This window comes from Physella acuta, unplaced genomic scaffold (assembly GCF_028476545.2).
Source record: "Physella acuta isolate Inbredline_101_S28 unplaced genomic scaffold, ASM2847654v3 ptg001063l, whole genome shotgun sequence".
Lineage (NCBI taxonomy): Eukaryota > Metazoa > Mollusca > Gastropoda > Physidae > Physella > Physella acuta.
In genome coordinates this window covers 146,057-173,311 of record NW_026732580.1, presented here as the reverse complement: position 1 = coordinate 173,311, position 27,255 = coordinate 146,057, and the positions used below count along the sequence as shown (strand labels likewise).

Below are 27,255 nucleotides of genomic sequence, written 5' to 3'. Positions count from 1 at the left end.
AAAGGAGGGGAGGGAGAGAGAATCAACATTAAAACTGTGGTGCTGACCAGTCAGGTGGAGAGGACGGCCCAGTGTAAAAAATAAGCCGTGACTTAAGTAAGAGGAAGAGAACAGACGTGGGGAGGGGGGGGGAGTGGCGACTAGTCTCCAGGTAAACGAAAACATTAAAACAGATAAGCAAGCAACATCATTAGGGCGAGGTTCTAAAATAAACCTTGGTGTTTGACGTGCACTCATCACTTCAATAGACACGACACCATAAAATACGATGTTAACCCAAGATGATACAAGAGGATGTTCCCGTAGCAGGTGGACGATCAATGGGGTCGTGAAGGGGTCCATAAAAAGTGTTGGGGGTGGGGTCGTGAAGTGGTCCATAGAAAGTGTTGGGGGTGGGGTCATTAACAGAAAGACAGGCAGCCATGGTCTAGTGGCAGGTGCTGGTCAGTTACCTGTCAGCAGATGGTCACCGGACAAAAACTCGCTGGTCTCATCTAGTGGAACATCACGCTTAGCGTCTCGCTTCTTTTTACTACATACGCTTAGCGTCTAGCTTCTTTTTACTACATGCACATCACGCTTAGCGTCTCCCGTCTTTTTACTACATGCACATTACGCTTAGCGTCTCCGACTTTTTACTACATGCATATCACGCTTAGCGTCTCCCGACTTTTTACTACATGCATATCACGCTTAGTCTCTCCCTTCTCTTGAGATACACGGGGCATCAATCTAGTAGTAAAAACACACCCAAACCACAAGCAAAAAACTTATCTGGACCAGACAGAATAAACAGAGACACAACTAGGGCCTATGTATCACTAAACAGAGACACAACTAGGGCCTATGTATCACTAAACAGAGACACAACTAGGGCCTATGTATCACTAAACAGAGACACAACTAGGGCCTATGTATCACTAAACAGAGACACAACTAGGGCCTATGTATCACTAAACAGAGACACAACTAGGGCCTATGTATCACTAAACAGAGACACAACTAGGGCCTATGTATCACTAAACAGAGACACAACTAGGGCCTATGTATCAATAAACAGAGACACAACTAGGGCCTATGTATCACTAAACAGATCATAGCGGGTACTCGCGTGATATCATTTATTCAGTAGAAGTCTCTTTGAATAGTCGATACCCCCTCCCATAATTTTCAGGACATTTTAAAAAAAAGTTAAAAGCAGAGAGTAATATGGCAACCAGTAAATGTATGTATAACACAAGTATTACTTAAAGAATACACTGGATACATGCGGAAGTTGTAGCAAAACCTGAAATAAAACAAGCCAGCAGCTGATGTTGGCCTGGAGGTGCACGCTGGCACACACACACACACAACACACATAGAGAGGAACCTGAGAAAACTCTTGACATACAGCATAAGATAAGTGGAGCCTGGCTGAGGGAGGAACTAGTGGCTGAAGGGTAGCAGTCTATCACATGATATAGGTAGATGTCTGATATCACATGATATAGGTAGCAGTCTGATATCAGATGATGAATACTGGTAGCTCATAGGTTTACCTTTAACCTAGTGGCTAACTGTGAGAAACATTTGTTTACCTTTAACCTAGTGGCTATCTGTGAGAAACATTTGTTTACCTTTAACCTAGTGGCTAACTGTGAGAAACATTTGTTTACCTTTAACCTAGTGGCTAACTGTGAGAAACATTTGTTTACCTTTAACCTAGTGGCTAACTGTGAGAAACATTTGTTTACCTTTAACCTAGTGGCTAACTGTGAGAAACATTTGTTTACCTTTAACCTAGTGGCTAACTGTGAGAAACATTTGTTTACCTTTAACCTAGTGGCTAACTGTGAGAAACATTTGTTTACCTTTAACCTAGTGGCTAACTGTGAGAAACATTTGTTTACCTTTAAACTAGTGGCTAACTGTGAGTGTGAGAAACATTTGTTTACCTTTAAACTAGTGGCTAACTGTGAGAAACATTTGTTTACCTTTAACCTAGTGGCTAACTGTGAGAAACATTTGTTTACCTTTAAACTAGTGGCTAACTGTGAGTGTGAGAAACATTTGTTTACCTTTAAACTAGTGGCTAACTGTGAGAAACATTTGTTTACCTTTAAGCTAGTGGCTAACTGTGAGAAACATTTGTTTACCTTTAAACTAGTGGCTAACTGTGAGTGTGAGAAACATTTGTTTACCTTTAAACTAGTGGCTGTGAGAAACATTTGTTTACCTTTAAACTAGTGGCTAACTGTGAGAAACATTTGTTTACCTTTAAACTAGTGGCTAACTGTGAGAAACATTTGTTTACCTTTAAACTAGTGGCTAACTGTGAGAAACATTTGTTTACCTTTAAACTAGTGGCTAACTGTGAGAAACATTTGTTTACCTTTAAACTAGTGGCTAACTGTGAGTGTGAGAAACATTTGTTTACCTTTAAACTAGTGGCTGTGAGAAACATTTGTTTACCTTTAAACTAGTGGCTAACTGTGAGAAACATTTGTTTACCTTTAAACTAGTGGCTAACTGTGAGAAACATTTGTTTACCTTTAAACTAGTGGCTAACTGTGAGAAACATTTGTTTACCTTTAAACTAGTGGCTAACTGTGAGAAACATTTGTTTACCTTTAAACTAGTGGCTAACTGTGAGTGTGAGAAACATTTGTTTACCTTTAAACTAGTGGCTGTGAGAAACATTTGTTTACCTTTAAACTAGTGGCTAACTGTGAGAAACATTTGTTTACCTTTAAACTAGTGGCTAACTGTGAGAAACATTTGTTTACCTTTAAACTAGTGGCTAACTGTGAGAAACATTTGTTTACCTTTAAACTAGTGGCTAACTGTGAATGTGAGAAACATTTGTTTACCTTTAAACTAGTGGCTAACTGTGAGAAACATTTGTTTACCTTTAAACTAGTGGCTGTGAGAAACATTTGTTTACCTTTAAACTAGTGGCTAACTGTGAGAAACATTTGTTTACCTTTAAACTAGTGGCTGTGAGAAACATTTGTTTACCTTTAAACTAGTGGCTAACTGTGAGTGTGAGAAACATTTGTTTACCTTTAAACTAGTGGCTAACTGTGAGAAACATTTGTTTACCTTTAAACTAGTGGCTAACTGTGAGAAACATTTGTTTACCTTTAAACTAGTGGCTAACTGTGAGAAACATTTGTTTACCTTTAAACTAGTGGCTAACTGTGAGAAACATTTGTTTACCTTTAAACTAGTGGCTAACTGTGAATGTGAGAAACATTTGTTTACCTTTAAACTAGTGGCTAACTGTGAGAAACATTTGTTTACCTTTAAACTAGTGGCTGTGAGAAACATTTGTTTACCTTTAAACTAGTGGCTAACTGTGAGAAACATTTGTTTACCTTTAAACTAGTGGCTAACTGTGAGAAACATTTGTTTACCTTTAAACTAGTGGCTGTGAGAAACATTTGTTTACCTTTAAACTAGTGGCTAACTGTGAGAAACATTTGTTTACCTTTAACCTCTAGTGGCTAATTGTGAGAAACATTTGTTTACCTTTAAACTAGTGGCTAACTGTGAGAAACATTTGTTTACCTTTAAACTAGTGGCTAATTGCCGCAGATAAAACATGCTCATGTCCTCTAGAATAAGCGCCGAACCAGCCGGTCCATCTGATCGTCTGCTAGACGGACATTTCCCGGGATCCGAGTTTTTTCTAAGCAATATTTTATCCATGGTCATTGGTCAGATAAAACACCGCCACTAGTGTGCTGACACACTGTCCAGAACTGGGGCAGCACGGCACTACATAGGTTCGTCACTTATCAGTTCTGGTCCCAACACACAACACACGGCTGCGTCACTTATCAGTTCTGGTCCCAACACACAACACAGAGAACAGAGGCGACGACTTGATAGATCCGCTTGTCACTGCCTCTAGCACAGACTGGGTGCAGATAGTTATCCAAACACTGTCTCCCGTAATTGGTGGGGAGAGAAAACACTGAGGTAATTACTGAGACAATTAAACACCTGTGTTAATCACCGCGCCGTTGTACAACTACATCACGTAATACCTGTATTCATTAGCGATGATGTATGTATTGTATAGTATAGCAGGCCTCCATAAACCAATCACCGAAACTTGTCAAGTAGAGTGAAATTAATCAACCTAAAATACATATGTAGGGTGAATGTTCACACCTCTGGTAGTTGGCCTGCACACCATCAACACACCAAGAAGTGTGTGCCGTGTGAAATAAAAAACACATAATCCGTGTGATACACAGGCCATCAACACAAAGCGCTAATACAATCAATGTAATCCCGTGTCCTTGCCGAGCGGGGAAAGCGAGGGAGGCAAGGTGGGCCGCGAGTGGCAGACCGGTTATTTGCTTACAGCTGGGGCACCACCGGCTGGGGCACCACCGGCTGGCCCACAATTTGTCACCCACTTTTGTGCTCCGGCGGTATCCACAGAGAAAACGCTAGCCCGGCTAGCACTTGATCACACGGGGAATCTCAGAGGAAGTGATTCATTTCAATGATTAACCAACAGGTTTTCCACATGTCAAAGTTCAACATACATAAACAAGGAGGTCTGAAAGTCACGTGACTAAGACAAGCTTAAAGAATACACCTGAAAGAGGAAATAGATCAGGACGAAGTGAACCGAATGACTAGCAGCGCACAGGTTAAGATAACTGGGTAAATAATCAATGGGAAACTAGGTCAAATGGAATCTGTTGATGAGACAAATGTACATCCAGTTGTTACACTAGGCCCTAGTTACAGAGAGACGATGGTGACCAGACTCGTAGACAATCTACGCCCCATTTCTCACAGACCTTTGTTAGCTGGCGACTGACAAAGGGTGACTACCTGGACAGTAAACATTGGATGGAGAAGTTACAGCATTAAACACAACCCAAGGTCTGTAACTGGCTAAAACAGACAGGTCTGTAACTGGCTAAAACAGACAGGCCTGTAGCTGGTTAAAACAGACAGACAGCTCTGTAGCTGGCTAAAACAGACAGGCCTGTAGCTGGTTAAAACAGACAGGCCTGTAGCTGGTTAAAACAGACAGACAGCTCTGTAGCTGGCTAAAACAGACAGGCCTGTAGCTGGCTAAAACAGACAGGCCTGTAGCTGGTTAAAACAGACAGACAGCTCTGTAGCTGGTTAAAACAGACAGGCCTGTAGCTGGCTAAAACAGACAGGCCTGTAGCTGGTTAAAACAGACAGGCCTGTAGCTGGTTAAAACAGACAGACAGCTCTGTAGCTGGTTAAAACAGACAGGCCTGTAGCTGGCTAAAACAGACAGGCCTGTAGCTGGTTAAAACAGACAGGCCTGAGTAAATCTTGTGTGTTCTGGTATTTACACAAGACGCGGGCCAATGTTTGCTGTAGGCCAGTCACTACAGCACCACGGGTGTCTTCTGTGTTGGAAGACATCGCAGTCTGCCGTAGACAGACACCGTAGCCTGCCGTGGACAGACACCGTAGCCTGCCGTGGACAGACACCGTAGCCTACCGTGGACAGACAGACACCGTAGCCTGCCGTGGACAGACACCGTAGCCTGCCGTAGACAGACACCGTAGCCTGCCGTGAACAGACACCGTAGCCTGCCGTAGACAGACACCGTAGCCTGCCGTGGACAGACACCGTAGCCTGCCGTGGACAGACACCGTAGCCTGCCGTAGACAGACACCGTAGCCTGTCGTGGACAGATACCGGAACGTGCCGTAGATAGACATTGTAGTCAAGTAGACACGTGACCGAATCGTAACCAAATTACCGAAGCGTGCAATAAGGCATTTTTACCGACTGATCGACTAATTTATTCAAATAATTTCCACGTGTGAATGTGGTCTGAGGTAACAAAAGTAAACACTGCGCGTGGTTGAACACATACAAATCCTCACACAGGGAGAGACGAGTCTGAACAAAAGAACAGCAACACGTTTTAAATACATGCGCACGAGTGAGTGGATTAAAGAGACCAGTGTAGTCGTGAGTCACATAAATCTTGCCAGTCAGACGGAGGTGAGCCCCACGCCCCTTACCGCACGCTGCACGCACTGTCAACAGACAGACACACACGTCTGCTGCAGGTTGCTCAACTACACACATTCTTCTGTGTGCTCACACCTCCCCAGTGACCCACACGTGCTTGTCTGCTGAAGGTTGCTCAACTACACACATTCTTCTGTGTGCTCACACCTCCCCAGTGACCCACACGTGCTTGTCTGCTGAAGATTGCTCAACTATACACATACTTATGTGTTCTCACACCTCCCCAGTTACATGCATGTTTCTCAACTACACACATTTTTCTGTGTGCTAACACCTCCCCAGTTACACACACGTGCTTCTCTGCTGAAGGTTTCTCAACTACACACATTCTTCTATGTGCTCACACCTCATCAGTTACACACACGTGCTTGTCTGCTGAAGGTTGCTCAACTACACACATTCTTCTGTGTGCTCACACCTCACCCGCTACATACACGTGCCTGGTCGTAGACGCAACAACCTTGTATTAACGTAGTAAACACGAAGAATGCAGGCGCCTCCCCTCCCTTGAATGATAAGACAGCTGGTGTCAGCCAATCAACACCGTCCATAGTATAAACATGGGTTAATCAGAGCAGTGGAGTATTTTTTTTTCTGGTAAACATATGCAGTTAAGACAGACATGACACATTTAATTGGTCATTGGCTAACAGAAACAGACATGACACATTTGAATTGGCCATTGGCTAACAGAAACCAACATGACATATGTCACCTCCACACATCTGACATGGACGCAGCAGAACGGCACATATAGTGATAAACCTCACACAAACAACTCAGTTGACCAGACACAAACCACTACTGAGTGTCATATACGTCTGAATGTTATGTGACAGGACGGTGGTCCACGCTCAGATGACCATTCACAGATCAAAGGGTATCACGTGGACTAAGCCCAAGACAAATGAATACAGCCCCCCCCCCCCGCCCCCCCGGCATATACTCTCTTTATTTACGTCAACGTTTCATTACTTCAAGTGGCGCGGGATATTTTCTCACACTGCAGGTTGTGTTTATACAGTGTAACGCCTGGCTCAGTCAACGATCCAACAGATTTCAATGGTCGTGTGAAGCTTGCCGTTGAACAGAGCCAGTGTTGCTAGATCTACGTTACAGGGATCCAGGTCACACGCCATTATCATATCAATACACGTCTATCGTACACACTCTTCGCTTCATGCCATTCACATGTTTAAACATAACGTAAGCATAGCGAGAAGAGAACATTCAACGCGTCTAACATACACAATCTTCGCTTCATGCCATTCACATGTTTAAATATAACGTAAGCATAGCGAGAAGAGAACATTCAAATCGTCTAACACATACACAATCTGTAGAACCATTCAACCGTCAGACACCAATGGTTGAGTAGGCAGTAGAACCATTCAACCGTCAGACACGAGTAGGCAGTAGAACCATTCAACTGTCAGACACGACTGGTTGAGTAGAACCATTCAACCATCATACATTAGTAGACAGTAGAACCATTCAACCGTTAGACACCACTGGTTGAGTAGGCAGTAGAACCATTCAACCGTTAGACACCACTGGTTGAGAAGGCAGTAGAACCATTCAACCGTTAGACACCACTGGTTGAGTAGGCAGTAGAACCATTCAACCGTCAGACATGAGTAGGCAGTAGAACCATTCAACCGTCAGACAAAAGAGTAGGCAGTAGAACCATTCAACCGTCATACATGAGTAGGCAGTAGAACCATTCAACCGTCAGACACCATTGGTTGAGTAGGCAGTAGAACCATTCAACCGTCAGACACGAGTAGGCAGTAGAACCATTCAACCGTCAGACACCATTGGTTGAGTAGGCAGTAGAACCATTCAACCGTCAGACATGAGTAGGCAGTAGAACCATTTAACCGTCAGACATGAGTAGGCAGTAGAACCATTCAACCGTCAGACATGAGTAGGCAGTAGAACCATTCAACCGTCAGACATGAGTAGGCAGTAGAACCATTCAACCGTCAGACACCATTGGTTGAGTAGGTAGTAGAACCATTCAACCGTCAGACACCATTGGTTGAGTAGGCAGTAGAACCATTCAACCGTCAGACACCATTGGTTGAGTAGGCAGTAGAACCATTCAACCGTCAGACATGAGTAGGCAGTAGAACCATTCAACCGTCAGACACCATTGGTTGAGTAGGCAGTAGAACCATTCAACCGTCAGACACCATTGGTTGAGTAGGCAGTAGAACCATTCAACCGTCAGACACCATTGGTTGAGTAGGCAGTAGAACCATTCAACCGTCAGACACCATTGGTTGAGTAGGCAGTAGAACCATTCAACCGTCAGACACCATTGGTTGAGTAGGCAGTAGAACCATTCAACCGTCAGACATGAGTAGGCAGTAGAACCATTCAACCGTCAGACATGAGTAGGCAGTAGAACCATTCAACCGTCAGACATGAGTAGGCAGTAGAACCATTCAACCGTCAGACATGAGTAGGCAGTAGAACCATTCAACCGTCAGACACCATTGGTTGAGTAGGCAGCAGAACCATTCAACCGTCAGACACCATTGGTTGAGTAGGCAGTAGAACCATTCAACCGTCAGACATGAGTAGGCAGTAGAACCATTCAACCGTCAGACATGAGTAGGCAGTAGAACCATTTAACCGTCAGACATGAGTAGGCAGTAGAACCATTCAACCGTCAGACACCATTGGTTGAGTAGGCAGTAGAACCATTTAACCGTCAGACATGAGTAGGCAGTAGAACCATTCAACCGTCAGACACGACTGGTTGAGTAGGCAGTAGAACCATTCAACCGTCAGACACCATTGGTTGAGTAGGCAGTAGAACCATTCAACCGTCAGACATGAGTAGGCAGTAGAACCATTCAACCGTCAGACATGAGTAGGCAGTAGAACCATTCAACCGTCAGACACCATTGGTTGAGTAGGCAGCAGAACCATTCAACCGTCAGACACCATTGGTTGAGTAGGCAGTAGAACCATTCAACCGTCAGACATGAGTAGGCAGTAGAACCATTCAACCGTCAGACATGAGTAGGCAGTAGAACCATTTAACCGTCAGACATGAGTAGGCAGTAGAACCATTCAACCGTCAGACACCATTGGTTGAGTAGGCAGTAGAACCATTTAACCGTCAGACATGAGTAGGCAGTAGAACCATTCAACCGTCAGACACGACTGGTTGAGTAGGCAGTAGAACCATTCAACCGTCAGACACCATTGGTTGAGTAGGCAGTAGAACCATTCAACCGTCAGACATGAGTAGGCAGTAGAACCATTCAACCGTCAGACACCATTGGTTGAGTAGGCAGTAGAACCATTCAACCGTCAGACACCATTGGTTGAGTAGGCAGTAGAACCATTCAACCGTCAGACACCATTGGTTGAGTAGGCAGTAGAACCATTCAACCGTCAGACATGAGTAGGCAGTAGAACCATTCAACCGTCAGACACCATTGGTTGAGTAGGCAGTAGAACCATTCAACCGTCAGACATGAGTAGGCAGTAGAACCATTCAACCGTCAGACATGAGTAGGCAGTAGAACCATTCAACCGTCAGACATGAGTAGGCAGTAGAACCATTCAACCGTCAGACATGAGTAGGCAGTAGAACCATTCAACCGTCAGACACCATTGGTTGAGTAGGCAGTAGAACCATTCAACCGTCAGACACCATTGGTTGAGTAGGCAGTAGAACCATTCAACCGTCAGACATGAGTAGGCAGTAGAACCATTCAACCGTCAGACATGAGTAGGCAGTAGAACCATTTAACCGTCAGACATGAGTAGGCAGTAGAACCATTCAACCGTCAGACACCATTGGTTGAGTAGGCAGTAGAACCATTTAACCGTCAGACATGAGTAGGCAGTAGAACCATTCAACCGTCAGACACGACTGGTTGAGTAGGCAGTAGAACCATTCAACCGTCAGACACCATTGGTTGAGTAGGCAGTAGAACCATTCAACCGTCAGACATGAGTAGGCAGTAGAACCATTCAACCGTCAGACACCATTGGTTGAGTAGGCAGTAGAACCATTCAACCGTCAGACACCATTGGTTGAGTAGGCAGTAGAACCATTCAACCGTCAGACACCATTGGTTGAGTAGGCAGTAGAACCATTCAACCGTCAGACATGAGTAGGCAGTAGAACCATTCAACCGTCAGACACCATTGGTTGAGTAGGCAGTAGAACCATTCAACCGTCAGACATGAGTAGGCAGTAGAACCATTCAACCGTCAGACATGAGTAGGCAGTAGAACCATTCAACCGTCAGACATGAGTAGGCAGTAGAACCATTCAACCGTCAGACACCATTGGTTGAGTAGGCAGTAGAACCATTCAACCGTCAGACACCATTGGTTGAGTAGGCAGTAGAACCATTCAACCGTCAGACATGAGTAGGCAGTAGAACCATTCAACCGTCAGACATGAGTAGGCAGTAGAACCATTTAACCGTCAGACATGAGTAGGCAGTAGAACCATTCAACCGTCAGACACCATTGGTTGAGTAGGCAGTAGAACCATTACACCGTCAGACACCATTGGTTGAGTAGGCAGTAGAACCATTCAACCGTCAGACACCATTGGTTGAGTAGGCAGTAGAACCATTCAACCGTCAGACATGAGTAGGCAGTAGAACCATTCAACCGTCAGACATGAGTAGGCAGTAGAACCATTCAACCGTCAGACACCATTGGTTGAGTAGGTAGTAGAACCATTCAACCGTCAGACACCATTGGTTGAGTAGGCAGTAGAACCATTCAACCGTCAGACACCATTGGTTGAGTAGGCAGTAGAACCATTCAACCGTCAGACACGAGTAGGCAGTAGAACCATTCAACCGTCAGACACCATTGGTTGAGTAGGCAGTAGAACCATTCAACCGTCAGACATGAGTAGGCAGTAGAACCATTCAACCGTCAGACACCATTGGTTGAGTAGGCAGTAGAACCATTCAACCGTCAGACACCATTGGTTGAGTAGGCAGTAGAACCATTCAACCGTCAGACATGAGTAGGCAGTAGAACCATTCAACCGTCAGACAAGATTATTGCTCAATGTAATGTTTCAACACCAGATACAAAAGGACAGAATGTTTGATACATACGTATGTATAAAAAGTTCCTGTGTGTGCTACAACATTCTATTTAATCTTTGATATTGTGAATGTAGATCTAGTAAGTAAGTTAATCAAATAGATGGATCAGATGAAATATGAAGATGCTAACTTGAAGTAAGAATGTGGAAATACTTGCCAAACAAAAGCGGCCGCCGACGGGGTACTCACTAACAGTAAAAACAAAGTCCATCTCTAATGTACAGAAGACACACCACTGATGGAGCAGGTGATCTAACAAACGTCCCTAAATCAGCCGACCCGCTCACTCAACGGCCTCATCAAACAACGGGTAGGTGTGGGTATGACGTAATTGCTCAAAGGTTGGGCCCTATGTTTATACAAACTGTGTTCGGTCTCGTCACTGCGGGTCACGGAAGGTCTGTCTCGTTAACTGTCTAGGTACCAACCATGTTTATACAGGGCTGTCTCGTTAATGTACATATACCAACCATTTTTATACAGGGCTGTCTAGTTGACTGTATATGTACCAACCATGTTGAAATAGATCTGCCTCATACAGACGTCATGTTTATATAGACCTGTTCCTTTAACTGTACATACTATGTATTTTATACCAACTATGTTTATATTAAATCAACCCTAAAAAAAAAACAAGGAAGTAATTAATATACCCAAATGTATGCACACATACAACAAGATCAGCACTTTTTATCACCCATCCTTCTGTCTTATTTGTGATTCTTCAAACAATGATATCAGAGTAAAAACAAAAACAGGACACAAAATGAGTTAGAACTAAACTACAACTGAGTTACATTGTACACGAAGTCAGATTTGTATTCTCTTAACTTACACACCTAGACGGCTAAATGGCGATATAACAAATCAGGTGATCGCTATATGCATAGTTAACGATGCCCACATTTCAAAAACATTATCCAAGGTAGACAACCCTAAAACTGTGATAGAAAACACCACAGTTACCGCTCTTTAGCAGCAACAACGTGGCCGTAAGACCAGTTCCTAGTGCTACAACCTCAAGTACAAGTCTAGAGCCACATACGACAGTACTGTCATAGATCGCAGCTGGGTTGATGTAACAAAACTAAGCAAACCAAGACGACAGACAGGACAGCGGCTAGATCTAGCTGAGAATAAAGACACAACTTAAGGCTAACAACGTGAGACTTACCTTACGACTAGCGGCGGCGGCAGACATGCTGGATGTGGTGTCAAGCTGTTCATGTGTTCAATACCCTAATCCACCCCAGCCTGGCCCCACACTCGACCTTATCTCCACATGAACTCACATCCAGATTAGCAGAGCTCAATGTTCCAGACGGTAATGTCCGACTTATGACAAACGGCACGGGACCGCATTAACTAGAACCTATTACAACAGGGGTCAGGCCCGCTAGCGTTGTTCTACACTGTGGCGCATGTTAATTGTATGGCCAGAAATAATAGCTCCCTCCTGAAGGCAATCACGATCTGAGAGGTTACCTAAACAATTCAAGGGAAACAAACACTCCCACAGCCTTACCCACACTGTAGCTAAGTAAAAATGGCTGAAATCTCTGACCACAAGATTTACTTATCGTTCCACTGTAGCTCCCCCCCCCCCCTCCCTCTTAACACACACAGCCGACTAATCATAATCAGAGCAGTACTCACATCTCGTTAACAAAATAACCGGTGAACTAAAACTAGTTCCCTAATTAGCGTACGGTAATTAGAGTAAGTAATCAACGAATGCCCAATCACAAGACGGAGATAATCAAACACGTGATGTCAACACAGAACAATAGCGCGGTATAAATCCCCTGTTGGTGTGTTTCTACCCACGAGACACTGTTATGAAGCTCACGTTGACGTGCTATTGTTCAGGCGACACTGTGATACACCGCCCATGTTAGCGAGATTGCCATTAGACCCCCACTGACGTCGTGTGTTCAAGCCTCGGGGCTACCAGTGCAGCTCGTTCTGCCAGAGTTGCCGTGTTCTAGCAGACACGTATCGATTGGAAACTGTTGATCGATACAGCAGCTGGATTGATAAGGAAGCCAATCGGCACGGAGGGGATGAGCAGCCTACACACAGGCGGGGGTTTAGGGTGAGTGGCCTACACACAGGCGGGGGTTTAGGATGAGTGGACCAAACACAGGCGGGGGTTTAGGGTGAGTGGACCAAACACAGGCGGGGGTTTAGGGTGAGTGGACCAAACACAGGCGGGGGTTTAGGGTGAGTGGACCAAACACAGGCGGGGGTTTAGGGTGAGTGGCCCAAACACAGGCGGGGGTTTAGGGTGAGTGGACCAAACACAGGCGGGGGTTTAGGGTGAGTGGACCAAACACAGGCGGGGGTTTAGGGTGAGTGGCCCAAATACAGGCGGGGGTTTAGGGTGAGTGGCCCAAACACAGGCGGGGGTTTAGGGTGAGTGGCCCAAATACAGGCGGGGGTTTAGGGTGAGTGGCCCAAACACAGGCGGGGGTTTAGGGTGAGTGGCCCAAACACAGGCGGGGGTTTAGGGTGAGTGGCCCAAACACAGGCGGGGGTTTAGGGTGAATGGCCCAAACACAGGCGGTGGTTTAGGATGGGTGGCCCAAACACAGGCGGTGGTTTAGGATGAGTAGCCCAAACACAGGCGGGGGTTTAGGATGAGCAGCCTACATACAGGCGGGGGTTTAGGGTGAGTGGCCCAAACACAGGCGGGGGATTAGGGTGTGTGACCCAAACAAGGAGGTGGTGCAAACCCAAACACTGAGCCGGACAAAAAAGGATATGGCCCCAAACAACGAAGAGGGTTAGCAAAGACGGAGACACAAGGGTATTACGAGCAGCTAAACATGGGGGAAGTACCACCAAAGCTTGGGGGGGGGGGGGGGGGGTAAATTAATACCAACATAAACAGGGATGACAGCCCCACCAGTAAGTCAAGATGACAGTTGTCAAAACATTGACAAGACAGACGATTGGCCGCAATAAAATGTCAGAGCACCAAATACGTGAACTAAACAATGCAACGATTTCTCTTTTACAAGATACATATCTAATAATACAATATTATCCAAAATTAAAGAGACAATGCGTGACGACCCATCCTAGGAATTTAGGAGCGTAGATTTGTACGTCTGTCGCTCGCCTAAACCCCATGCAATTCTTGTTTTATTTCAGTTACAACAAGTAAGACAATGTTTGACTTACCGTTGTCCAAACAGTTTTATGAAGTGGTCCCATCATAATAAACAGAACATTTGTTGCTAATATCCACTAGTCCATTGATTTGATACACAAAAAAACACGTCCGAACGAATAGTCCTTAGACTCTCCTCAGAAAAGAACATCACTCAAGTGAATCATAACACTATCCTCACGACATTGGAGAGGGTATAGAAATGGTTGTCGCCAAATGAATCATCGGGAACAAGCGCAAAGTGAATTCAAATTCAAAATGTCATGTGGCAGAGAGCGTCAGTAATTGCATGCCGTGAGCAGGGCCGGGCAGCAGGGTACGTGGGACGCTGGGAGCTCACGAGCAGTCAAACAAAGAAATGATTAGCTACAGTAGGATCGACAGGGACGGGGTGGGAGGGTGGGGGAAGCCGGTGCCAGACAAGCGCAACAACCACACCCTCACGGGAGCGGTGTCCCTGGGTGTAGTGGGGGGGGGGGGGGGGGGGAGAGGGAGAAATGGGGTCATGCTCTCGTTTAATACGCGCTCCAGATTGTCGAGTTTTTATCGGTTTCACCCAGTGGCTTCAGGCTACTCACGCCAGTGACAAGATGTAAACATACGGCAACAGTACACGGTGATGTAGGGTGCTCTATACGGCAACAGTACACGGTGATGTAGGGTGCTCTATACGGCAACAGTACACGGTGCTGTAGGGTGTGTTGGTGCTCTACACGGCAACAGTACACGGCAACAGTACACGGTGCTGTAGGGTGTGTTGGTGCTCTATACGGCAACAGTACACGGTGCTGTAGGGTGCTCTACACGGCAACAGTACACGGTGCTGTAGGGTGCTCTACACGGCAACAGTACACGGTGCTGTAGGGTGTGTTGGTGCTCTACACGGCAACAGTACACGGTGCTGTAGGGTGTGTTGGTGCTCTACACGGAAACAGTACACGGTGATGTATGGTGCTCTACACGGCAACAGTACACGGTGCTGTAGGGTGTGTTGGTGCTCTACACGGCAACAGTACACGGTGCTGTAGGGTGCTCTACACGGCAACAGTACACGGTGCTGTAGGGTGTGTTGGTGCTCTACACGGCAACAGTACACGGTGCTGTAGGGTGTGTTGGTGCTCTACACGGAAACAGTACACGGTGATGTATGGTGCTCTACACGGCAACAGTACACGGTGCTGTATGGTGCTCTACACGGCAACAGTACACGGTGCTGTGGGGTGTGTTGGTGCTCTACACGGCAACAGTACACGGTGCTGTAGGGTGTGTTGGTGCTCTACACGGCAACAGTACACGGTGCTGTAGGGTGTGTTGGTGCTCTACGCGGCAACAGTACACGGTGCTGTAGGGTGTGTTGGTGCTCTACACGGCAACAGTACACGGGGCTGTATGGTGCTCTACACGGCAACAGTACACGGTGCTGTAGGGTGCTCTATACGGCAACAGTACACGGTGATGTAGGGTGTGTTGGTGCTCTATACGGCAACAGTACACGGTGCTGTAGGGTGTGTTGGTGCTCTATACGGCAACAGTACAAGGTGATGTAGGGTGTGTTGGTGCTCTACACGGCAACAGTACACGGTGCTGTAGGGTGTGTTGGTGCTCTACACGGCAACAGTACACGGTGCTGTAGGGTGTGTTGGTGCTCTACACGGCAACAGTACACGGTGATGTAGGGTGTGTTGGTGCTCTACACGGCAACAGTACACGGTGCTGTAGGGTGTGTTCGTGCTTTATACGGCAACAGTACACGGTGATGTAGGGTGTGTTGGTGCTCTATACGGCAACAGTACACGGTGATGTAGGGTGTGTTGGTGCTCTATACGGCAACAGTACACGGTGATGTAGGGTGTGTTGGTGCTCTATACGGCAACAGTACACGGTGCTGTAGGGTGCTCTACACGGCAACAGTACACGGTGCTGTAGGGTGCTCTACACGGCAACAGTACACGGTGCTGTAGGGTGTGTTGGTGCTCTACACGGCAACAGTACACGGTGCTGTAGGGTGTGTTGGTGCTCTACACGGAAACAGTACACGGTGATGTATGGTGCTCTACACGGCAACAGTACACGGTGCTGTAGGGTGTGTTGGTGCTCTACACGGCAACAGTACACGGTGCTGTAGGGTGCTCTACACGGCAACAGTACACGGTGCTGTAGGGTGTGTTGGTGCTCTACACGGCAACAGTACACGGTGCTGTAGGGTGTGTTGGTGCTCTACACGGAAACAGTACACGGTGATGTATGGTGCTCTACACGGCAACAGTACACGGTGCTGTGGGGTGTGTTGGTGCTCTACACGGCAACAGTACAGGGTGCTGTAGGGTGTGTTGGTGCTCTACACGGCAACAGTACACGGTGCTGTAGGGTGTGTTGGTGCTCTACGCGGCAACAGTACACGGTGCTGTAGGGTGTGTTGGTGCTCTACACGGCAACAGTACACGGGGCTGTATGGTGCTCTACACGGCAACAGTACACGGTGCTGTAGGGTGCTCTATACGGCAACAGTACACGGTGATGTAGGGTGTGTTGGTGCTCTATACGGCAACAGTACACGGTGCTGTAGGGTGTGTTGGTGCTCTATACGGCAACAGTACAAGGTGATGTAGGGTGTGTTGGTGCTCTACACGGCAACAGTACACGGTGCTGTAGGGTGTGTTGGTGCTCTACACGGCAACAGTACACGGTGCTGTAGGGTGTGTTGGTGCTCTACACGGCAACAGTACACGGTGATGTAGGGTGTGTTGGTGCTCTACACGGCAACAGTACACGGTGCTGTAGGGTGTGTTCGTGCTTTATACGGCAACAGTACACGGTGATGTAGGGTGTGTTGGTGCTCTATACGGCAACAGTACACGGTGATGTAGGGTGTGTTGGTGCTCCATACGGCAACAGTACACGGTGATGTAGGGTGTGTTGGTGCTCTATACGGCAACAGTACACGGTGCTGTAGGGTGCTCTACACGGCAACAGTACACGGTGCTGTAGGGTGCTCTACACGGCAACAGTACACGGTGCTGTAGGGTGTGTTGGTGCTCTACACGGCAACAGTACACGGTGCTGTAGGGTGTGTTGGTGCTCTACACGGAAACAGTACACGGTGATGTATGGTGCTCTACACGGCAACAGTACACGGTGCTGTAGGGTGTGTTGGTGCTCTACACGGCAACAGTACACGGTGCTGTAGGGTGCTCTACACGGCAACAGTACACGGTGCTGTAGGGTGTGTTGGTGCTCTACACGGCAACAGTACACGGTGCTGTAGGGTGTGTTGGTGCTCTACACGGAAACAGTACACGGTGATGTATGGTGCTCTACACGGCAACAGTACACGGTGCTGTATGGTGCTCTACACGGCAACAGTACACGGTGCTGTGGGTTGTGTTGGTGCTCTACACGGCAACAGTACACGGTGCTGTAGGGTGTGTTGGTGCTCTACGCGGCAACAGTACACGGTGCTGTAGGGTGTGTTGGTGCTCTACACGGCAACAGTACACGGGGCTGTATGGTGCTCTACACGGCAACAGTACACGGTGCTGTAGGGTGCTCTATACGGCAACAGTACACGGTGATGTAGGGTGTGTTGGTGCTCTATACGGCAACAGTACACGGTGCTGTAGGGTGTGTTGGTGCTCTATACGGCAACAGTACAAGGTGATGTAGGGTGTGTTGGTGCTCTACACGGCAACAGTACACGGTGCTGTAGGGTGTGTTGGTGCTCTACACGGCAACAGTACACGGTGCTGTAGGGTGTGTTGGTGCTCTACACGGCAACAGTACACGGTGATGTAGGGTGTGTTGGTGCTCTACACGGCAACAGTACACGGTGCTGTAGGGTGTGTTCGTGCTTTATACGGCAACAGTACACGGTGATGTAGGGTGTGTTGGTGCTCTATACGGCAACAGTACACGGTGATGTAGGGTGTGTTGGTGCTCTATACGGCAACAGTACACGGTGATGTAGGGTGTGTTGGAGCTCTACACGGCAACAGTACAGGTGCTGTAGGGTGTGTTGGTGCTCTACACGGCAACAGTACACGGTGCTGTAGGGTGTGTTCGTGCTTTATACGGCAACAGTACACGGTGCTGTAGGGTGCTCTATACGGCAACAGTACACGGTGCTGTAGGGTGCTCTATACGGCAACAGTACACGGTGCTGTAGGTTGCTCTACACGGCAACAGTACACGGTGCTGTAGAGTGCTCTACACGGCAACAGTACACGGTGCTGTAGGGTGCTCTATACGGCAACAGTACACGGTGCTGTAGGGTGTGTTGGTGCTCTACACGGCAACAGTACACGGTGCTGTAGAGTGCTCTATACGGCAACAGTACACGGTGCTGTAGGGTGTGTTGGTGCTCTACACGGCAACAGTACACGGTGCTGTAGGGTGTGTTGGTGCTCTACACGGCAACAGTACACGGTGCTGTAGGGTGTGTTGGTGCTCTACACGGCAACAGTACACGGTGCTGTAGGGTGTGTTGGTGCTCTACACGGCAACAGTACACGGTGCTGTAGGGTGTGTTCGTGCTTTATACGGCAACAGTACACGGTGCTGTAGGGTGCTCTATACGGCAACAGTACACGGTGCTGTAGGGTGCTCTACACGGCAACAGTACACGGTGCTGTAGGGTGTGTTCGTGCTTTATACGGCAACAGTACACGGTGCTGTAGGGTGCTCTATACGGCAACAGTACACGGTGCTGTAGGGTGTGTTGGTGCTCTACACGGCAACAGTACACGGTGCTGTAGGGTGTGTTGGTGCTCTACACGGCAACAGTACACGGTGCTGTAGGGTGTGTTGGTGCTCTACACGGCAACAGTACACGGTGCTGTAGGGTGTGTTGGTGCTCTACACGGCAACAGTACACGGTGCTGTAGGGTGTGTTCGTGCTTTATGCGGCAACAGTACACGGTGCTGTAGGGTGCTCTATACGGCAACAGTACACGGTGCTGTAGGGTGCTCTACACGGCAACAGTACACGGTGCTGTAGGGTGCTCTATACGGCAAAAGTACACGGTGAAGTAGGTTGCTCTACACGGCAACAGTACACGGTGCTGTAGAGTGCTCTACACGGCAACAGTACACGGTGCTGTAGGGTGCTCTATACGGCAACAGTACACGGTGCTGTAGGGTGTGTTGGTGCTCTACACGGCAACAGTACACGGTGCTGTAGGGTGTGTTGGTGCTCTACACGGCAACAGTACACGGTGCTGTAGGGTGTGTTGGTGCTCTACACGGCAACAGTACACGGTGCTGTAGGGTGCTCTATACGGCAAAAGTACACGGTGAAGTAGGTTGCTCTACATGGCAACAGTACACGGTGCTGTAGAGTGCTCTACACGGCAACAGTACACGGTGCTGTAGGGTGCTCTATACGGCAACAGTACACGGTGCTGTAGGGTGTGTTGGTGCTCTACACGGCAACAGTACACGGAGCTGTAGGGTGTGTTGGTGCTCTACACGGCAACAGTACACGGTGCTGTAGGGTGTGTTGGTGCTCTACACGGCAACAGTACACGGTGCTGTAGGGTGTGTTCGTGCTTTATACGGCAACAGTACACGGTGCTGTAGGGTGCTCTATACGGCAACAGTACACGGTGCTGTAGGGTGCTCTACACGGCAACAGTACACGGTGCTGTAGGGTGTGTTCGTGCTTTATACGGCAACAGTACACGGTGCTGTAGGGTGCTCTATACGGCAACAGTACACGGTGCTGTAGGGTGTGTTGGTGCTCTACACGGCAACAGTACACGGTGCTGTAGAGTGCTCTATACGGCAACAGTACACGGTGCTGTAGGGTGTGTTAGTGCTCTACACGGCAACAGTACACGGTGCTGTAGGGTGTGTTGGTGCTCTACACGGCAAAAGTACACGGTGCTGTAGGGTGCTCTATACGGCAACAGTACACAGTGCTGTAGGGTGCTCTACACAGCAACAGTACACGGTGCTGTAGGGTGTGTTGGTGCTCTACACGGCAACAGTACACGGTGCTGCAGGGTGTTTTGGTGCTCTACACGGCAACAGTACACGGTGCTGTAGGGTGCTCTATACGGCAACAGTACACGGTGCTGTAGGGTGCTCTATACGGCAACAGTACACAAGTGATAGCAGTCTTTGGTACTTGAATAGAATAATTGAAAAAAAGGACATCGATTTTAAACCCTAGACCAATTATAGAATATCATTGTAACATTGCTTTTTGTTGATATTTTAATAAAGGTTAGACTTGATCGATACACTGTTATTTTTACTTATGGAACTATCCTGTTGTTAAAGAATCAGCCAATTTATATATATAGGGCATATATATATATATATATATATATATATATATATATATATATATATATATATATATATATATGCTGGGCAAGGTTTTCAACAGCCAACACGCTCTTTTCTATGTTTTTTTAAAAAGAGCAATGGATTTTTGTTTTCCAATGGAAATATTCAGAAATGTTAATTTATATAACAGAAAGGCAGGTGAAGCTGTTCCAGCCTGCTGTATCAGGTAAAGACATTAGGCGTGGGTTAACGTGTAACATTACATCAATCAGCAGTTCCAAGAGGAAGATGATACCATGTAAACAATGTGGGATTGTGGATGGGTGGAATCTACAGCTATACACTGCAACAATAGACTGAGCTCATACACCATCACTAGACTGAGGTCAAACACCATCACAAGATTGAGGTCATACACCATCACAAGACTGAGGTCAAACACCATGACAAGACTGAGCTCATACACCATCACTAGACTGAGGTCAAACACCATCACAAGATTGAGGTCATACACCATCACAAGACTAAAGTCATAAACCATCACTAGACTGAGGTCATACACCATCACTAGATTGAAGTTAAACACCATCACAAGACTAAAGTCATAAACCATCACTAGACTGAGGTCATACACCATCACTAGACTGAAGTTAAACACCATCACAAGACTAAAGTCATAAACCATCACTAGACTGAGGTCATACACCATCACTAGACTGAGGTCATACACCATCTCAAGACTAAAGTCATAAACCATCACTAGACTGAGGTCATACACCATCACTAGACTGAGGTCATACACCATCACTAGATTGAAGTTAAACACCATCACAAGACTCAAGTCATACACCATCACTAGACTGAGGTCATACACTATCACTAGACTGAGGTCATACACCATCACTAGACTGAGCTCATACACCATCACTAGACTGAGGTCATACACCATCACTAGACTGAGCTCATACACCATCACTAAACAGGTCATACACTATCACAAAACTATGGTCATAATGATACACCATCAAAAATAGAGGTCATACACCATCACTAGACTGAGGTCAAACACTAATCAGTAAGTAATTATATTACAACATTAATTCTATCACAAAAGCTTGACTCAGTACTCACAGAACTTCTAGAACAAGAACAATCCATACTAAGGATGTAAGTACCATAAGTTCTCTAGACAGTGAGACATATTCATCTAGTGACTAAATTATTTCCCAAAATAACACACTACACTAAGTCCTCACTTTATCTAATCATGTGATCGCACTCTATCCTGACTAAATCAAGTAGCCTGGCTAAGTGGTTGTCAAGTTTATGATGGGGAAATCCCAACATGCAAATACAAACATTTCAAATTACTATTTAGTCTGCTAATTGTACTCACACTAACATGACCACATGGGGCAATGAAATATTTACACCATTTTATTTAAATTATTCACATATTGTATGAACACAAATTCTACAATTTTAATTTAACACATTAGAAAATCTCTATATATAATTCTCTTCTTGGATACCCTAGTAAACATTAAGCTGTAAGCGCGCCTCCTAGCAGCCCCCCCCCTCTTCCTCTCTAGGCATATCGCTAGCACCCACACCCCCACATGGTCTGGTGAGCTGTGTTTCACGCTAAATGTTTACAATCGTAGAGCTGGGTTTAGTGACGGCTGTTAGGGGCATATAATTTAGTTTGAAACTATTTTAAACTTAGGGCAGGTAACTAAGAAGAGGCTGCTTTCAAAGGGGGGGGGGGGGGGGGGGGGGGAAAGGAGGAAATGGGGTTGGGGGAAAGGAGGGTTTTAGTGTTTTAAAGCAAATAGTCAGTGGCAGCATTCAAACTATGAATTACTGAAAATTAGAAAATAAAACAACTAAATAGCGGCGTATCATTTGCCGCGGGTCGGCTAGTTGTAGTTAATAGGTTGACATTTTTAAAATGTCAACATTAGTAATGCTTCAGTAGAATAAGTACCGGTACATTACAAAGCATGATACATTCTATACATTCTAAAAGACATGTTTTAAAACAAAATGGGTGATGTAGATCATAAACTTAAAAAAACTACGTAAAATGATGGCACACTTCGGAAGAACAAAAAAAAAAAAAAAAAATTAAGATAAATTGCCAACTTAGAGTGATAGTCAGCTCCAAGGGGAAAATTGGTTACAAAAATTGAAGGTCTAATATCAAAAGGTGTACTGTTCATATCTGAAAGTCTTGTTTAAAATGAGACATGCTGTGGTGTTCACAAAAATAAAACAAAAAAATTATCAACTTTTGCAGAACCCAGTGGGGCAGATCTATTTCCATGACCACTGCATACAAAGAGATAGTATCATAAATATTGTCAGTACTATGCACAGCTGCCTAAGTGAGTTACTTTTCCCTAATGTTAAGCAGAGATGTTTCTTCAACACCCCCCCCCCCCCAACGATGCCTGGAAGAAACTCTTATGCAGACTATCATCCGACCATGCCACCCATAACCACCCATAAACTTCATAAAGTATAAATAAATATAGATGCTATAAATTAATAACCAAAACCACTATTGAAAATATTTAAGGATAAATTAATAACCGAAACCACTATTGAAAATATTTAAAGATAAGAAACAAAGCTTATTTGCAGAAATAACCAAGGAGATGAAAAGCATTAGAAAAAAAAACCATGATGAAAATGAAAAGGATTTAGATTATGTAGGAATGAATTGAGAAAAAAACAAAAAAAAAAACCAAATCTTACCAGAGCAACTTGTTTTTGCCTTTTCCACACAGGAGAGGCATCCACGCCCTTGTGCAGTAATCCAGGATTTTTTGGAGGCTTCTGGCGTGGTGGTTTAGGTGGCGGTGAAGCCTTCTGACTTCTTGTAGCTACAGAAGAGTAGGGCACTTTTTTCACATTACAAGTCTCTCTTAACACAGAAAAACTGTCACGGTCCAAAGACAGAGAATAATCCTGTAAGAAATAAAATACAATGCTTCAATGTGTACAAGTAAGCTTCTAGTAGTCAAGACAAACCATGACATTTTAAAACAGAAACTTAGATACAGAGAAGCTGCCATACAATAATACATATTGATATTTGGTTACTAAGTGGTTTGAGACATTCAACACATCAGCAGTACACCCCCCCCCCCCCCCCCCCCCCCAAAACATGAATTAACATTAGTGTAAACAAACCTGAAGTTTCCTGAACTTGTGTTTTAACAAACTATTTGAAACTTTACGTCGCAAGCTACTTTTAACGATACTACTGAGGTTAGAGCTTTGATTGAGGGTAGTAAGTGACATAAAGGAACTAATATTTCCACCAGAATTGGATCTCTTTAACTTGCTTTCTTTGTTCACAGCACATTCTGCTTCTAAATGATGTTTTGTATTTTCCTGGGAAAAATAAAAAGTCAAAATATAATTTTAATTTAGAAACTATTGCTGCATAAATTCCAACCTTTTAATTATTTTTTTTTATTAAAATATTAGCCTACCTAATCCTCTAATTATAATAGTAGGTCTATTACTGCTAATAGTAGAAGAATATAAAATAGCCTGCATAGCTCTTTAGGAGGCAAGTCTAAGTTTATTAAAAAAAACTTTTTGAGGTACCTAACCCCACCAGTCACATATGTCAACGATATGTGCATTCACTGAACCATTCTGTTCTCAATACCTCTACTGTCTGCACTGACAATCACGGACAAAGTCTGATCATGAATCATGCGAGTTGGGTGTGTATCTTGACCTCCGCCCAAACCCTGAGGCTGACTCTAATGACTAAACAATATAGATCTAGACACTTGTAGCCAAAGTAACTTACTAGATCTAAGTACAAGTTACTAAATAGATTTTTTAGTATTTCTATATTTAGATTCTAGTCGAGATCTAGATCTAAATTCTATTAGGCCTTACTATTCAAAAGTAAAGACTTAAGCTTATTACTATTATTTTATAGGCCCTAATACTTTTAAATACTTTAGGTTAGGCCCTAATATTAATTAACGAGAAAAATGGCCCGTTGAGGAAGGATACACCGGGCGCTAGGTTGATAGTGCTGTCTCTTTTCTCTAAACTAAAACCAACCCACCCCCCCCCACACACACACCACCCCCCACCCCCACCCCACACACCGACCCCCCCCCCCCCACCCCCACCCACCCCCCAAAAAAACATGTCTACCGTCCCATTCAACGAAATATAATTATATACTTTTTCCAGTGTCCGCCCCCTCCCCGAAAATTTTACCCCCGCCCCCGAAAATTTCAAGTACCCCCACCGCTCTCCAGGGAGGAAAAAGTCTGAAAGAAACACTGGTGTCGCGCTTAGCCACTACGCGAAGAATTGCATTAAAGAAATTGCGAGAAAACCACTTTTTAGATTAGACACATTAATTAGGCGGTAATTTTATTATAGAGTATCGATGAAGAAATTTCTTTTGAGTTGGGGAGGGGGGGGGGGGGGGGGCTCAGACGTTCTTACGCGGGGGGTGGAGCTTCGCCCCTACACGAAGAACTGTATGCAAGAAACTCTTCACGCAAACCATTTAGATTAGACAACATTTCCTTTTTATTCAATGTTAGCGCGAAAATCAATGACGTCATATAACTGTGAGCACTCTCTGGGTTTGAGATTATTTTCTACTCTATGCTAAATGTGTCGACGTCATACTTCGTTTTTCGAATTACTATGCATGTTTTTAAATTGCTTGTCTTTTCTCTAGAGCGTTCTTGTCAGACAGATAGATAGATAGGTAGATAGATAGATAGATAGATAGACAGACAGCGAAACTATTATATAGAATAATTAGGATAAGGCCTACTCTTAATAATTTCTTTAAGTTGTTGAAGTTTGCCTATAAAAAGTATTAAAAAGAATAAATTCAATAACAACCAAGTCTATAAAATAATACTAGCTAGTCTATAGGTCCGGATACTATAGGATAGGCCTAGCCGCAGTGGCGTAGCGAGGTCGGGTGTCACCCGGTGCGGCACTTAATGGTGCCACCCTCCCAGAGGTGTAGCGACGCTTGCCGCGCCCGGGTACAAACTTTCAATTTGTCCCCCCCTCCCTTCACCCATGTCGGGATTTGACAAATTTCCTCTTAAAAGACTATTTAACACTCAAATTAATCAATTAAGTGGAATTATCATTTTGCTCTATACATTTTGCTATTTTTTGCCTTGGTGTCACCCCCCTAAATGGTGTCACCTGGTGTGCTCTGCACCCCCCGCCCCCCTCGCTACGCCACTGCTTAACCATAAGGCCTATACTATTGGTGGTAGATCTAGAAATCTAGACTAGAACAATTACATAAAAACTCGTGTCAGCACTGAGTACTAAGGTGGCTGAGTCTCTAACTAATAATAGCGTAAATTATCTAATGACTAGGCCTAATGGATGATTTAGTTAGAGTTTAGTAAAGTTTAGTTTGAGTTTTTTCTATAGTAGTAGATCTAGCTAGGCCTAACAGTAAGGGGTCATCTATAAATGACGTCACGCTCCATCACACGTCATCACAAAAAGCCAGGCACCCCCTAAAATGACGTCACACCTCAGCCTACAACCCCCCTCAAAATTGCAGTTGAATTTTTTTTTAAAACATCGATATTTTTCTAACTCTGTCTGAACTCTGTCAAAATAGAGTATTTTAATCAATTCCTATTACAAATTATTAAAACTAAAAAAGTTTTCTAAAATGCGAAATAACGTCTAAAATTCGTTTTCTAACATTGCTTTTTTAAAATGCAAAAGTGTGACCTCGCACCATCTGACCCCCCCCCCCCACTCATCACACACCGTCACAAAATTAAAAAATTACGGACCCCCCCTCCCCCTATGAGTGTGAATTCATTTATGGGCGACCCCTAAATAACTAGATCTAGAAACTAATCTAGATTTCTAGATCTAGATTATAGGCCTAGATCTAGATCTTCTAAAAAATACTTATAATGATCTAATCTAGATTCTAGACTAATCTAGCTAGACTAATCTAGATCTAGATCTAGAGACTAGATTCTAGATCGATTTTGACTAGATTCTAGATCTAGATCTATATCTAGAATTCTATTCCATATCCTATTATCCTGGACTAGATCTAGATTAAAATCTAGATCTAGAATCTAGATCTATGTCACTATGCCTGACTATGTCAGTCAAGTTGGTAAGGTTGGGGAACGGGTTCTCGCACTCATGGCCATGGCTACTCGCCGCAGTTGGCAGTACTCTGGCCTTTGGCTCTTACTTTCATACATTTTAAAAAAAATAAATAAGAAATAGACTAGGTATACCTTGAGACTGTGTATTTCGCTTCCATGTATAGTTCTCCGTTTTTGTTTTGATCGTAATCTACTAGGAAATGAGAGAAAGCTACTGCTAGAACTCGTAGTAAAGTTGATATCCATTTTTTAAATATTAAATGTCCCGCTTCACCTCACCGATCAAAACACGGTTTCTGAAGATTCTTGGAAAGGGAGATAATCAGGTGCGAAAAATAACCCACTTCTGTACAGGCGTTTAGGCCTAGGCCCTACTTCGAGTTTAGGGCCTAGATCTAGATGTATAGGTATTCCATTTCAGTAAAATTGAAAACGTTTAATTTACCATGAACCCTTTTACGATTCTATTACTTTAAAGAACTATTTTTA

The 27,255-nt window shown here is 45.0% G+C and overlaps 1 protein-coding gene across 6 annotated transcripts in view; it reads right to left on the bottom strand.

Annotated features, from left to right (window-relative positions):
- Positions 1–27,057, bottom strand: part of LOC131955314 (rhotekin-2) — a 38,659-nt gene extending 11,602 nt beyond the window's left edge. The window contains exons 1-3 of one of the 6 annotated variants that reach the window (XM_059319396.1): positions 26,899–27,057; positions 23,798–24,001; positions 23,360–23,572 (exon numbers count right to left, since the gene is read on the bottom strand). In XM_059319396.1, the coding sequence (XP_059175379.1) occupies positions 23,360–23,572; positions 23,798–24,001; positions 26,899–27,012 (531 nt within the window). In that variant the 5' untranslated portion in view covers positions 27,013–27,057. Of the gene's footprint in view, positions 1–1,892; positions 1,905–3,552; positions 4,522–12,310; positions 12,381–14,322; positions 14,642–21,730; positions 21,821–23,359; positions 23,573–23,797; positions 24,002–26,898 lie in introns of those variants that run through there. The other 5 variants (XM_059319400.1, XM_059319399.1, XM_059319401.1 and 2 more) reach the window with 5 other exon arrangements.
- Positions 27,058–27,255: the final 198 nt, after the last annotated feature.